This window comes from Odocoileus virginianus, chromosome 31 (assembly GCF_023699985.2).
Source record: "Odocoileus virginianus isolate 20LAN1187 ecotype Illinois chromosome 31, Ovbor_1.2, whole genome shotgun sequence".
In the NCBI taxonomy this organism is placed as follows: Eukaryota; Metazoa; Chordata; class Mammalia; order Artiodactyla; family Cervidae; genus Odocoileus; species Odocoileus virginianus.
This window is the reverse complement of record NC_069704.1, coordinates 29,632,403-29,648,334: the sequence shown is the minus strand read 5'-3', so window position 1 is coordinate 29,648,334 and position 15,932 is coordinate 29,632,403. Positions and strand designations below refer to the sequence as shown.

The window sequence follows — 15,932 nt, the reverse complement described above, 5'->3', positions numbered from 1 at the left end:
CCAAGGGGGCTCCTGATTTTTTGTGTGGAGAGGAAGAATTGATGAAACATCAGTGTTCGGGGGAGTACATAGGTAGTTCTTTTCTTCTCCTCCTCCAGCAGTTTAGGGTTTTTAGAATTTGAGAATTTTCAAATCAAACTTTATTGATTCCTCATTATTTTACCTATTTATTTGTGCTAATGTACTGTGTGAGTCAATACAGTAATTATTGCTTGGTTGGAAGGACTTGGTTGGAAGAAAGTTCCTCTCTGTGAGCTTGTTTTTAGCGCCTTCTTTTATAGCAGAGGACTCCCTTAATGAAGGCAGTGGTATAGATAAATTCCTTACATCTCTCCCCTAACTCACCCCCCTCAAGAAAACCTTTTAGATTATGTTTTTTAAAGCATCACCTTGAGTTTGAGCTCTCATTATCCCGCTCCTTGCCTCCAGTCTTACCTCCTCCTCTGGTCTCCCTCCCTGCTCAGAATGAGTTCCCTTCCTGTCTTATTTCTGCTAGTCTGAGGCAGCCTTTGGGATAGTGCAGGGTAGTGAAAATTTACATCACTAGAAAAGCATAGTGATTTGTTTATAGAATAACTTACTGAATATTCTTGGGAGTCTGTGAAGGAAAAAAATAGATGTTCTTATTGTATCTTTAAATTTTTTTGAAATGATTAAGGATGAGCTTTTGATAAGATTTAACAATATGCTATCTCTGAATATTTAACTAGGAAATTCTAGTTTTCATACTTCCAGATATTTCATTTTTGAATTAGAGTAAGGGGGAAGAAGAAACTATTGACAGTATTTGGAAGAAATACACATTCATGGTCTCAAACATAGCTTTCTCTCAGTGTTTACTACAGAGGCTAGACTTGTGAATTACATTACATATGAAGTGTCGAGTAGGAATGAGTTGCTGATAAATGCTGGTTTCCTTAAAGAAACTCTCAAAGGTCCTTGGGCACAGTTTGCTCCTGAGGGTTGACTTGCATTTACTTTTGATGTCTCCTTTTCTGATATTCAATAAATACATGATCCAGCAAGAGTTTAAGCTGTATCCTTGGAAGTCTGTAATTATATGTTAGTAAGTAAATGACATTTATGGAGTCTTACAGAGATAATAAATTTGTTTTTAAACCTTAAAGATTTTTCCTCCCTTCTTTTTTCTTTTTTGGGGGGAGTTTTATTACAGTCACGATGAATCTTCCATGAACGGTCACTAAATTCTCCCACGTGTTTAAGAATAAATCTAGGTATATACTGGTAACTGTTTGGATACTGTAAGGACCTTAAATGCCCAAGGATTCCAGGTTGCTAGGCAGAATAGTAATCACCAGGGTTTCAAATGAAAGTAGTGGTTAAATTTTTACCATTGAATGGCAGAATACTATCAACATTCCTACTATAAATTTTTAGTCTGGATGAGAAACTTTTTATTCCCATTTTACAAGTAGGAATATTCTATAAAGTTACTGAAAGCTCCTGGAAAAATCCATGTCTTAATTGTGAAAAGGAGCTATGTTTCTTACTTTTGATCTTTACCATGTCCCTTACTGTAAGCAAAGATTTCAATACATTTTTAAAAATGAATTATATTAGCTTTCAAAAATTTTCCATTTTTAAGCAGATATTAGACAGAAATTTAAGAAAAACTCTAACCTTGTACCTGTCCTTTCAAGTTCCAACAGTGGCTTCTCCCCTTCCCACTTTCATTCTACACCTTGTAGAGAATTTTCAGTTGCTTAGTCATTTTGGACTCTGTGACCCCATGGACTGAAGCATACCAGGCTTCCCTGTCCTTCACTATCTCCTGGAGTTTGTTCAAACTCATGTCCTTTGAATTGGTAATGCCATCTAACCACCTCATCCTCTGTTGTCCCCTTTTTCTCCTGCCTTCAATCTTTCAGAGCATCAGGGTCTTTTCCAAGGAGTCAACTCCTTGCATCAGGTGGCCAAAGTATTGGAGCTTCAGCATCAGTTCTTCCAATGCATATTCAGGGTTGATTTCCTTTAGGTTTGACTGGTTTGTTGAGAATAAAATTTGTTATTTTGTTTGATAATATGTAAATAAATAATCACTTAGGAGGTCAGAGGATCCCAGGAGGAAATTATAAAATGTGATGGAACAATCTAGCTATATTAAAAATGTATGAAACAATCTCATTGAAGAGAGTAGAGGGGAAAATGTGCTGACCTAAGTAACTTTAAAAATGAGCTGAATCTGTAAGGCTGAAAGCAAAAGGAACTGTACATAATTACTGCACTATAGTTGATAGAGTTGTTTCCCATGGGAATACAGGTTAACAATTCTGGTACCACTCTACATGTATACTGGAATTGAGTAATTTAGTAAATGGATGCAGATGATGGGAGCCAGGCTTCTCACTGTTGAAGTGGGAGATTACAGATGAGCAAGGGGAAGAGGATAGAATGATTCATGTGGAAATGGATTAGAATGGGAGACATCACTATGAACTCACGTTTAGCATAATACAGATACAGATGGTTGCATATAGAAATAATTATAGATATGGGGTGTTTGCAAGAGTTAGCATACACACATGTATTTCCTTGTTTCTCAGCTGAGTGGGTTTAGAAGCAGTGAGTACTCCCTAGTGCCCAGATCTTCGTTTCTAATATCATGCTCCAGTGAAGGAACCAAGTTCTTGGAGAAATGACTGGGGCCAGAGCAGGAAACATACAAGATGAAGCTATAGCATCTATTGTGCCAGAAGACAAGGAAGTGCTCTAACAACAGCAATAAGAACCCGGAATTGCATGAGTGTATTAAAGTCCAAGGACTCATCTGTAAGAACTCCTAGTGACCAAAACTGAGCAACAAAGTAAAATAGGTTTAGATGATAACCCAAAGTTTAAAATAAATATTCATGAGTCCACACTAATATAAAAAAGTTATTGACTTAAATAAGCGAATGGGGAGAATGGCCAAATCCATGGTGCAGAAGTCCAAGTTACATAGAAACTCTGCCCTCAGGAGGTAGAGCGTAATTCCTCGCTCCTTGAGTAAGGACTGTTTACTCATAATGACTTCCTTCCAAAGAGGACAGTATGGAAAGGAGGAGAAAGTACATTTTCATCTGAGAAACCTATCAAACATGACCTCAGCAAGGAGATCACAGCTGACGTCAACACCGATGCATCACGTTGATAGTATGTGATAAAAATGGCATCTTTGATCTTCCTCCTCAAAACCCACAGCCCCAATCTAACCAAGAGAAAATATCAGATAAATCAGACTTTTAACAAAATACCTGACCAGTACTCCTGAAAACTCTCAAGGCCAATATAAAGTCTTCAGAAACTGTCACAATCAAGATAAGCCTAAAGAGACATGATAATTAAAATTAATGTAGTATTCTAGAATAGAAAAGGGGTATAGAGGATTTTTTTTTAAGAGAGAACTAAGGAAATCTGAGTAAAATCTGAGCTTTAGTTAATAATAATATGTCAACCGTGACAAATATACTAATGTAAGTTGTAGGGAAAACTGGGTATGGGATATATGGGAAGTCTATGTTTTATCTTTGTACTTTTAAAAACAAATCTAGGGACTTCCTGATGGTCCAGTGGTTTAGAGTCTGCCTTTCAATGCAGAAGATGTGGTTTGATCCCTGCTCAGGGAACTAAGATCCCACATGCCATGGGGCAACTAAACCAGCACACCCCCAACAAAACATCTCAGATGCTGCAACTGAGATCTGAAGCAGCCAAAAATAAACAAATATTTTAAAAGAAATCTAAAACTGATTAAAAAAAGTCATCAAAAAATTTCAAATTTGAAAAAAATAATCCTCTTTACACCCTGAAATTTCCCTTTTCTAAGAGCTGTCACCCCATTTTTTATCCATCAAGTTCTAGATGGGAACTGAAAATATATTTGCCGCTGTAAAAGAGTATTTCTTTTCAGTCATTGTCAACAACTTACTCTCCTTCATTGTTATTCTAGTTCTAAGATGAAATAGCTGGAAATATAAAAACTACATTTTCCTACTTTCTTTCAACCGTTGTGGAGTTCTGGCTTCTCTTGAATCTACTTGCTCTTTCTTGCCTCCATCATTCAGATACTAGATTTTAAATGACCTTTAAAAATGACTGATAAACAAACACATACATAACAATATGATACATGCTTCTTGGAAAAAGTGCTTACTTTTGTGTGAGTATGTGTATGAGTATGTGTGCCCTTTAAAAATATTTAGATGAGAACTGGGGCCATTATTCTTGCTAAGCCAGATAAGAAGAAGACAATATCTTTTGATTCTAGAGCATCAGCATACTTTAGAAAAAAAAAAAACTTTAAAAAATGGAAATCTTTATTCAAAGTTTATGTGTTTCCTGCATTTTTTCCATTTCAGTGAATAAAATATTATCTAAAAATCAAAACATTCTTTCTGGTAACTCATTCCTTTTCCCCTTTGGATCACTGTGATAGTTGTGGAACCAGCGAAGTGGTCTAGGAGATCTTGCTTAAGCTGATGACATCACTGAATGGGTTGAATGGAGGGGAAATTCAGTTAAATATAGGAAATTTATTATAGAAGCTACAATTATTTGGCCTTTGTTAAAAATATCTGACTAGGAAAATGCATTATAACTTAAAGTGATATTAAAATTAAAAATTTCCTAATCACTATGATGTTGCTTTGTTTTAATAAAGCCAGAATGATGTTGGCAAAATACTAAGGAGAGAACGATTTTTTTTAAATTATATTTGTTGTTCAGGTATTGGACCAAAGAAGATATAGACCTTTGGAATATTTTTAGTTTAACATCAAAATCAGATGTTAATACATGCCCTCCTCACACACACATACAATAAAATAGTTTCTTTTTTTTTTTGTATCTCACTATGAAGTTTAAAAATTAAAAGAATGAACAGAAGATATTTTAGAAGAGATTTCAGGTCTAAAATGAACATTTCTGTAATTAATACCTTTTTTCTCCCCTATTTGCTTCAAGAAACCAATATAAAATTCCGGAAAACTAAAGGGGAAATACACATTAATTCTATAATATCATTGTATAACTACAGAGGAGGAATTGATAATTCCAAATTTGAAAATGTTTGAAAGTGTTCTTTCTTGGGCTCTTTATCCCCTTGCTGCACCATCTAGATCTGTATTTCTCAGAAACCCAGTTGAGTTTTGGGAGAAAAGACAAAGATGGAAATTAATGTCTTAATGGAAATTAAACAAGTAACGAACAAAAATCAACCAAACAACAGCAACAAGACATGAATAACCAAACATCAACAGAAAATAACAAATAAAAATGACCTATAACCAAAAGTGTGGAGAGTTGAAAAGAATCTAGAAAGTGAGAGCCAAGAGACCTGAGTACTCAAAACGTGGGCTGCCAACTAGCTGTGTGATTCAGAAAAGTCATTTCACATCTCTGGAGCTTAATTTCTCATGTGTAAAATGAGAAAACTCCATGAGAGGATCTCCAAATGTTTTCCATACATAAAATCCTATCTTCATAAGGGGCTTCCAGATGAGAAGCAGTGTCTTTGCCTTTACAAACAGCTTGCTAGTTTTGCACCCAAAACATCTCTGTTGAAGAGGTGAGTTTCTGACTCAAAGCCACTTTCAGTCCAGTCCATTTTGACTATACCAGAATCTATCCAAGTCAAAGCAGTATTCTCATTGGACTCGTCATGTATATTCATTGTGATTGGTGAGTCCTGGTTTTGGTGATCACTCCGTGAAGAAGAATGATAATAGAGAAGGGATGTGTGTATGTGTGTGTGAAAGAGAGTGTGTGGGGTGTGTGTGTGTGTGTGTGTGTAGGGATGAGAGAGAGAGTGAGGGGGCAGTTCTGGTGGATACTTCCTGTTTTAGTATTCTGGCTCTTGGTTTTTATGTCACAGAAAGCAAGACGGTTGCTTACCTACAACGGAAACTGTAACTTAGGTTTAATAAGAACATAGAGCCATAAAAAAAGGTCAGGTGCAGGAAGGAGAACAGATAAAAAGAAATCAGAGGAGTCCTGAAGACTTTGTAACTGGGAAGTTACAAAGAATCTGAAATATTTGAAAATCTAAAATATGAAAGAATCTGAACCACCAACCTGTCATATCTGGGGCCTTCTGGCCTCCAGTGACCAGATCAGTGCCTCAGTGTGGAAAAACATCGTATCAAGCTACATCCACATTGACAGCGGGCTCATCACCTCCTACTGTCTATTGAAGCCACCCTCTCCCCAGTTGTTGATCTGTGATAATCAAGTCTCTGAAAATGGGTGATTTTTACGGAAAGTAGTATTTTTAAACTAAAAATAACTCCCTTTCACTCTAACTGCAAAAAGAAAAATTCACATAGTAGTCAACTGAAAATAAAGAAAATGTATGGGTTGAGCCTATTCCCTACAAGTTGTAAAGATGGCTTCCCCTCAAAAAAGGTAAGCAAACATATCTAGTTGACATCATAGTCCATTTCCATTTGGGCTGCTATAACAAAATACTGCAGAGAGAATGGTCTATAAGCAACAGAACTTAATTTATCATGGTTTGGGAGGCTAAAATTCTGAGATTAGGGTGCCAACATGGTCAGGTCCTGGTAAAGGCCCTCTTGTGTGTTGCAGACTGCCAGCTTCTGGCTGCGGCCTTACCTGGTGGAAGGGGCCAGGAAGCTCTGTCTGGCCTCTTTTATAAAGGCATCAATCTCATCCATGAGGGCTCTGCCCTCATGTCCTGAGCACCTCCCAATGACCTCACCTCCTAATTACCACACCTCCTAATTACCAACACTTTGGACATTAAGATTTCAACACATGAATTTGGACAGACACAGTCAGACCAGCAGCATAGTGTATCTCCATTTGACTGCTCTGAGAATACACAAACATATGACAAGAAGCTGAAATAATTGTTATTCTGACAGGTTCTTAGTTTAGTTCTTTAATGACAACCAGCCATGGCCTGGCTGTCACCCGCTATCTTACTCTGTTTTCTTTCTCATTTTCAGTTGCTTTCTCCCATTCCTGCAACTCCTATGCAGTTAATCTGGGCTCCAAGGGGTCTCCCTTGCGGGTGGGTATCCCAGGGCATGTGGGATGAACCCTGGTAGGAGAGTTTTGCTTTTCATGTTGGAAGGAATTGTTCATTTGGGAAATAATGATGTATAAACATCAGAGAATTGCAGGCTTGTGCCTAAACATCTATCCCATAGGCATTTTAGCAACATGGCCAAGGTGCAAGGCTGTGCATGTTGAATAAACACAGCTGCATATATTTCAATGATCACACATCCAGATAACTGCAGAGCATGTTTATAAATGCACATAGATTTTCATCCCCTCCTGGGACACAATGGGTAGGGAAGAGGAAGGGTGGGGAACATGTGCGTGTGACAAGAGTCATCACAGAGTATGATTTTCAGACTCCATGAAGACCTCCTGTCCACCCATCCTCTACTTTCTGTCAGATGCCCAAAATTCCACCACTCGGCTTTTACCTGGGGGTTAAAGCTTTCATCCCTCTTAAAATGTATTTACTTGACTTTAGATTGCTTTGGACATTTGCACTGTGATGTGTGACATGCATAGGCATATCATTGTGAAAGCTCAAAAAGCCCTCAGTTATAAGGTCACTGGCTCTTGGTTTGGATGTGTTGGGGAGGGAGGAGTGAGCTGAGAAAAAGAAGAAAAGACCAAGAAGGAAGCAGACTGGGAGCATGAAGAGAATGTACATTTTCAAGAAATTTGGCCTAGGATTGTTTTCCTGTTTGTTTTTAAAATTTATTTATGTTTCTTTTGGCTGCACTAGGTCTTTGTTGCTGCATGCCGGCTTTCTCTAGTTGGGGTGTGCGGGCTTTTCGTTGTAGTGATTTGGGTCACAGAGGACACCCCAATGCAGTGTGGGAGGGGACTACACAGGGGTGTGGATACCTGGGGCGGGAGTCACTGGGGCCATCTTGGGAGCTGGCTACCTCAGGGAGGGCTTCCCTTCCTTCTCCTTCTTCAGTGAATCGCTGAGTCTTTCTGATTCGTCCTCTGCCCTGTCTTCTCACGTGTGTGTGTGTGTGCTAAGCCGCTTCAATCGTGTCCGACTCTTTGTGACACTATGGACTGTAGCCCCCCAGGCTCCACTGTCCGTGGGATTCTTCAGGCAAGAATACTGGAGTGAGTTGCCATGTCCCCCTCCACGGGATCTTCCCAACCTAGGGATCAAACCTGTGTCTCTTATGTCTCCTGCATTGGCAGGCATACTCTTTACCACTGGCGCCACCTGGAAAGCCCTTTCTCACATGTGACCTCATCTCAAATCTGATAGTTTCTTCTGGAAAGAGGTATGGAGGCTGTGGAGGAAGGCTTGGGGACCTCATACCTAAGGGCACTGGTGGAATGCATGATAATATGCCAACAGGGCCTCCAACCCAAACTTACAGGGAGAAGAAAGGCAAACGTCCTGGCAAGCCAGTCTTTTGGGGAGAATTTGCTCCATGTGCAGACAAGGGAAGACCTGTAACACTAGAGTCACCCTAGGGAAGTGAGGTGCTGAGTATAAGAACAAGAGAGCACAGATAAAGCACAGATACTTCCCCAAAGTACCCTAAGACTTAAAACCATAATATGGGGTCAGCTCCCACTTCCTGTCCCCAGAGAAAGTCTTAGGCGATCTCTTGACAGGGTCTCCCACTTCCCTGTGAGCATCACAAATAAGCTTATCTCCACAAGTCTGCTTCGATTGGAAGTGGATTCCAAGAGCTCATGAGCTGACAGACACTGTGGGGTCTGTTCTGCTTTAGTAAGAAAGGAAGCCTTGATTCTCAGTGGCTGTCACTGTCAGAGGAAGAGTCATGCCTGCCATTCGGCCAGCGACAACATACTCCGTTTCACTGATGATGCTTTTTTTCTTGGGATCCTTCTCTATGATGGACTTTTTGGGAAAAAAAAACAGGTGGAATTTTCAGAACTAGGCATGCCTTGATGCTACCTACCTGAGCTATTTGAGCTGCTACAGCATCCCCCACCAGGCACCCACAACCAGCAGACCCAGCTAGGAGGAGGTAGTTTTAGGGGGACTTCATTAGGTCCTCAACTGCCTGAAGTTAACTCAGGCTCAGTCAATTAACCAGGGATCCAAGAGCACCGGGGTGGGAGCTCAGTACTCTGTGAAATCAATGGGAGACTCTGGGCCTTCCATGAAAATTTGCCTTCGTTCTTGGATCTGTGATTCTGGGACATAACCGTGGGTTTATGGACCAGAACAGACAGACAACTGAAGTCACATACCTGCCCGTTTATCCCCATTTTGCATGTGACTCAGAGAGGTCAGGGATTTTTCCATAGCCATTTAATGAGCTGGTAACCCAGCCAGGACTAGTCTTCTGAATGTCTAGTCTTCTTTCTCTGCCTCATGTCAAATCTGTGAGTAATCATGGCATATACAATTCTAGAAGGCAGACTACCTGTTTGCTCTAAGGTCCATCTTCTGCTCTTATTATCTTCTCCTAATGACAAGGAACCTCATTTCCCAGGCTCCCTTGTCTTCTGACTTCCTGTCAGGTTTGGCCAATGCGGGGCATTGATGGAACACTTGAGAGCAGGAGTTAGCAAGCAATAAACAATTTCCTGGGCTTCTCTGTGACTTAGATGGTAAAGAATCTGCCTGCAAAGCAGGAGACCTGGGTTTGATCCCTGGGTCGGGAAGACCCCCTGGAGAAGGGAATAGCTATCCACTCTAGTGTTCTTGCTTAGATACTGAGAGACTCACACACACACACACACAAACTACTTCCTCTCCTCTTTCTGCTTATTTTGGTGCCTCTAGCAATGACTGAGTCTCCCTGGTCCCTGCACCCATTGGACATTCTCCACTGTGATTCTGGCTTCTGTCAAATGACTCCTGTTGCTGTAAGCCCAGAACACTCAGTAACAGCAGCCCCTCCAACCCATGGAGTCACAGCTCCTTGCTGCTGTGGCTAATCTCTGGGTAGCATCACTGTCTGCTTGTTTGGCTTCTCAGTCCTTCTGTTACTTCTAGGACCAATCCCCTAAATTAAATTACCTCTGTTTATTAAGACCTACACTGGTTTATGTTTTCCCTCCTGGACCCTGACTGACGGAGTGGGGTCATCATTCTATGTGTTCTTGCTCACTGTAAGAACACAATAAATCTTCAGTCATAATAGTGTTAACTCTTCTAAAAAGGAAAACCAGTTTATGCAAGAGAGGTAGCACTCCACTCTTATCATTTACTCCATCAATCACGCTGATTAAAACTATATCATATTTGCCATAACTCTTGAAAAACAAAAAGTGAAAACATTTTCCTAAGACATCTTCCCAAGGGTCAGTCTGTGCCTTCTACTCAGTGGTGTTAAAAGAATAGATTTCTTTGATCTCAGAGATTTTTCCATTTCTCTTTGTGACTTATCATGGAAGGGATTGTTCTTGGTGTGTGTAGGTTTGTATTTTTTAATTGTAGCAGAATGGGCCCCAATGTCATGCCACTGGTTTCTTATACTTCCTTTGGTAATAACTCTGCCCTTGGCCTTCCCATCACAAGCCTCCTGGTTGTTGTGACCCACAGTCCTGTTTATATGCCAACCCCTGTTCTTGGCCTCCGCACAAGGATTCCCACAAGGGTTCCATTTGAGATGGTGGTTTCCAAGATTGGGGGTATCTGCCCGCCAGCACGGCATTTGAGACCACCAGCTTGTTTTTCCAAGTATTAATATCTCAGTATCACTAAACATATTTTCTTTTCCAGAATATTTTCCAAAAGTTTTATAAGAATGTCTCTAAAACTTTCTTGTTTTGAAGGCCTAAGAACCTAAGGGGAAGGGCAAGGTAATATAAATTTTAACTTGGCAGACTAGTATTTAAAACTTTATCCAAAAAATATTTTTCCCCTTAGGGGGGAAAAAAAAAAAGCTCTCTTTACATATTTAAGTAATTCATTTGGGAGAAATAACCACTCGGCTATTCACATAACCCTTGGCAGATGTCAGTTCGATATTTTCTCTTTGAAAGTTCAACTTAACATTTGCTACCATGGTGGTAAGGAAAGTGACAACTCATTTTAAAGATTCTCTGCCTTTGTTTCTTTGTCTTTCTTCTGCAGGCCATGTGTTTATACTGTGGGATCTCCCATAAACAACAGGGCCCTTTTTCCATGCCAGGAGCCACCCGTTGCCATGTCAACATGGCAGGCTACAGTTCGAGCAGCTGCATCCTTTGTTGTTTTAATGAGCGGGGAGAATTCTGCGAAGCCAACACAGCTTCGGGAAGGTACTGTACATGTGTTCCGTGCTTCTTTATTTATTGCACACATGTTGGACCCAGGAACCCAATACACAGGGTTTTTCTCAGCTTTAAAAGAGCTCCTTTATTAGCTGGGTTGGACTGAACATGATATAAAACATCCTGCCAGAGAAAACACCAGGGGATGGGGAAGGGCCCTTGGGAGCCTGAGCATGGCATGTAGGGCTCTTCATGCCAGAATTATCAATTCTTAGATTATTAAGGCAGTTCCTTTCACCTGGTGGTTTGTGGACCATAAGTGGTGGTCTTGGCTGAAGACTTTCTGGGCAGGCAAGTGTGTTGTGGAAACACCATTACAGTTGAGTTGTTTGTGTTTAGGCCATGGAGCCTGTGCAAGGTTATTTGTTATGCTGAGCGATAGTTCTCCTGTTGGCTGCCCACTGGAGTTGTCCTGGTATTGCTCTGTCCTTACTCTATTGGGCCATGAAGTTTTGAGTCAAAGGTGTGTAAGAAAGATGAAAGGCAGGTACTCATGCATCATCAAGGTTTTCTCTGTGAGTTTCCTGCTTGTTGTAGTAATTGACACTTTCAGTTGAGATCTGGAGCTTGTTGATGCCAGGTGAAGTTTGTGTAATTGTAATATTTCTTCATCTAAATATGGTGTCTCCTTCCACCATGTATTATAGAAACTTTAAAATTTACAAAAAGTAAAAGTAATAAAATTAATTTTAAAGAAAATTATTGTTAACATTTTGTTGCATTTCCCTCTGCTATTTAAAATCTGTGTATATAGTATATATTGTCATTTCAAAATTGCCAGGAGAGCATATTCATTTTCACTTACAGTATATCTTCTATGTCTTTCCAGATGTTAAGTATTTTTAAAATTAATGATTTTAATGTCTGCATAATATTTTATGAGAGCATCAGATTTTATTACATTTCCATATTACAAACAATTGTATTGTTTCCAAGGTTTTTTCTTATTATAAATAATGTCACATTATATTTCTGAGGAGATAGTTTGTAGGAACTTAGAATTATTGAGTCAGAAGTTTTGAACCTGTTGAAGGCTGTTGGTACTCATCTCAAGTTGTTTTTCAGAAAGGTTGTGATACTTTAGATATCCATCAGTAGTTATGAAGGTCCCCTCATCCTTGGAGTTTCACGCATCTGACAGGCGAGAGAAGGTTTCTTTTTAATTTGGGTTATTTTTATGATCAATGAGCTTTCATATGTCCTTAGCCGTTTTCATTTCCTATCTGTTAATTTCCTCCGCCCATTTTTATATTGAGATGTTAGTGAGGTTTCCAAAAGTTTGCTTTGTCTTCTAGTTTGATTGAATCTTTAAAAAGTAGTTGTTGGGGCTTCCTGGTTAGTGACCATGTGAAGACGTGGGGAGAACGGTACCCCTGGAGAGGGCATGGACATTCCATGCTCTTTCTCACATACCTTGCCCTGGGCAGTTTTCCATCTGGCTGGTCCTGAGTTGACTGTCCACTGGTCATCAAACCCAGCAGACCAGTGCATAGGTCTGTTTCTTCAGGTCTTCATTTCATTATGGAGGCTCTTGTGTTACATAAAACTTCTATTACATAAATCTGTAATCTGTGCTCCCATTTAAAAAATAAATAAAGTGAAATAGAGATATAATCTCTTATATTTGTGTAGTTTTCTCTATTTTTAGTATACTTTTTAATTTTATAGAGTATTTCTGATCTATAGGAAATTTTAATTTTTACATAGTCAGATATGTCAGGTTTCTCTTGGGAAGTTTTTCTTTGCGCTAAGACTCACCTGTTTTATTCTAATATTTTTATCTAATTTTAATTTATTTTTAGTAACTTCACTCTATAATTTGTAGTTTAATCTGGTCAGTGTTGTGAAATAAGGACTGTTGTTTAGGCACTAACTTATGTCTGAGTCTTTGCTATGCCAGGGACTATAGCCCTTTCTGTCCCTTATTATGCCCACCTTTGCTTGAAATGTTCCCTTGGTATCTCTAATTTTCATGACGAGATCTCTAGTGTTTCCCTATCAATTGTTTTCCTTTATTTCTTGTCATTGAATGCTGAGGAAGGCTTATCTCTCCTTGCTATTCTTTGGAACTCTGCATTCAAATGGGTATATCTTTCATTTTCTCCTTTGTCTTTCACTTTTCTTCTTCTCACAGCTATTTGTTAGGCTTCCTCAGGCAACCATTTGCCTTTTTGCATTTCTTTTTCTTGGAGATGGCCTTGATGACTGCCTTCTGTACAATGTCATGAACCTCTGTCTATAGTTCTTCAGTCACTCTTTCTATCAGATCTAATCCCTTGAATCTATTTGTCACTTCTACTGTATAATCGTAAGGGATTTGATTTAGGTCGTACCTGAATGGTCTCAACAGATAACAATTTTCCACAAACTGTGGAAAATTAATATTAAAGAGATGGGAATACCAGACCACCTGACCTGCCTCTTGAGAAACCTGTATGCAGGTCAGGAAGCAACAGTTAGAACTGGACAAGGAACAACAGACTGGTTCCAAATAGGAAAAGGAGTACATCAAGGCTGTATATTGTCACCCTGCTTATTTAACTTGTGTGCAGAGTACATCATGAGAAACACTGGACTGGATGAAGCACAAGCTGGGATCAAGATTGCGGGGAGAAATATCAATAACTTCAGATATGCAGATGACACCACCCTTATGGAGGAAAGCAAAGAAGAACTAAAGAACCTCTTGATGAAAGTGAAAGAAGAGAGTGAAAAAGTTGACTTAAAACTCAACATTCAGAAAACTAAGATCATGGCATCTGGTCCCATCACTTCATGGCAAATAGATGGGGAAACGATGGAAACAGTGACAGACTTTATTTTGGGGGGCTCCAAAATCACTGCAGATGGTGATTGCAGCCATGAAATTAAAAGACACTTGCTCCTTGGAAGGAAAGTTATGGCAAACCTGGCATATTAAAAAGCAGAGACATTACTTTGCCAACAAAGGTCTGTCTAGTCAAGGCTATGGTTTTTCCAGTAGTCATGTATGGACATGAGAGTTGGACTATAAGGAAAGCTGAGTGCCGAAGAACTGATGCTTTTGAACTGTGGTGTTGGAGAAGATTCTTGAGACTCCCTTGGACTGCAAGGAGATCCAACCAGTCCATCCTAAAGGAAATCAGTACTGAATATTCATTGGAAGGACTGATGCTGAAGCAGAAACTCCAATACTTTGGCCACATGATGCAAAGAACTGACTGATTTGAAAAGACCCTGATGCTGGGAAAGATTGGAGGTCGGGAAAGAAGGGGATGACAGAGGATGAGATGGTTGGATGGCATCACTGACTCAATGGACATGAGTTTGAGTAAACTCCGGGAGTTGGTGGTGGACTGGGAAGCCTGGAGTGCTGCAGTCCATGGGATTGCAAAGAGTTGGACATGAATAAGTGACTGAACTGAACTGAACTGGACTGGACTGTAGCCTGCCAGGCTCCTCTGTCCATGGAATTCTCCAGGCAAGAATCCTGGAGTGGGTTGCTATTTCCTTCTCCAGAAATAAGGACTAAATATTTTTATTTTCAAATATAAAACCAATTATCCAAGATCATTTAATGAATCTTTTCTGGTTTGTGGTGTCTTCATCATAAGTTAGATTTACACATGTAACAAAGTTTTCAATGAATGTTTACTTTATTCTCAAAGTCAAAACAAAACAAATTATACATTTAAAAATTTAATTTAAAAAATAAGGCATATTTACATGGTTCATTTACAAATAAGCAAAGGATTAAAAAAATGTTATGATGTCTTCTTTTTACATCTAATTCCCAACTATCCAGTAACCCTTCCCCAAGGCAACCAAGTTTTTTCCTCTTTTGTTACACAAAACATAACATGCTGTACACATTTTTGTATTATGATCCCCCCTTTAGAATAACCTGTTCTTATAGACAATTTCATATCTGACCATAAAGAGCTTCCTCATTATTTTTAGTACTATAAGTAAAGTCGCTTAGTCGTGTCTGACTCTTTGCGACCCCATGGACTGTAGCCTACCAGGCTCCTCTATCCATGGGATTTTCCAGGCAAGAGTACTGGAGTGGGTTGCCATTTCCTTCTCCAGGGGATCTTCCTGGCCCAGGGAGTGTTCCATAAATGAATGTTCACAATTTAGTTAAGCAAAAACTCTTGACTTTATTCTATATTACATAAGGAATTTAATGGTCATTCCTGGGTTGGGAAGATCCCCTGGAGAAGAGATTGGCTACCCATTCTGATATTTTTACCTGGAGATGTCCATGGACAGAGGAGCCAGGGGGGCTACAGGCCATGGGTTCTCAGAGGTGGACATGACTGAGCGACTAACACTTTTTACTTACTTCTATCAATTTCCCTCACCCACATTCTCCAGTTTTAATTAATATAATTTGGAATTTGATACTTACATTATCTATGTATTTTGTTCTTATTTTATATCTTCTCAAGGAATTATAATCACTGTTGTACATTTTTATCCAGTTTCAAATTATGTTTATAGTAAGTATTCAGACTTTCTTTACTCTTGATCTCTTAAGTTTGACTCGTCTCTTAGTCAACTGGGAAATGGCTGTAGTTTTTGTTTTTTTTTTTTTCTGCAGAATGGTGGCTATTGCTATATTTTCTGATCAAGACAATTGTACTCATTTTGCATGCTAGTAAGGTTATGCTCAAAATCCTTCATGTTTGGCTTCAACAATA

The 15,932-nt window shown here is 39.3% G+C and overlaps 1 protein-coding gene across 10 annotated transcripts in view; it reads left to right on the top strand.

The window, feature by feature from the left end:
- Positions 1-15,932, top strand: part of AOPEP (aminopeptidase O (putative)) — a 392,900-nt gene that overhangs the window by 68,699 nt on the left and 308,269 nt on the right. For all 10 annotated transcript variants that reach the window (XR_011484978.1, XR_011484979.1, XM_070459519.1 and 7 more), the window contains exon 3: positions 11,072-11,238. Coding sequence is in view for 8 of the 10 variants with exons in the window: in XM_070459519.1 (XP_070315620.1) it covers positions 11,072-11,238 (167 nt within the window). In the remaining 2 variants the exon portion in view is untranslated. The remainder of the gene's footprint in view (positions 1-11,071; positions 11,239-15,932) is intronic.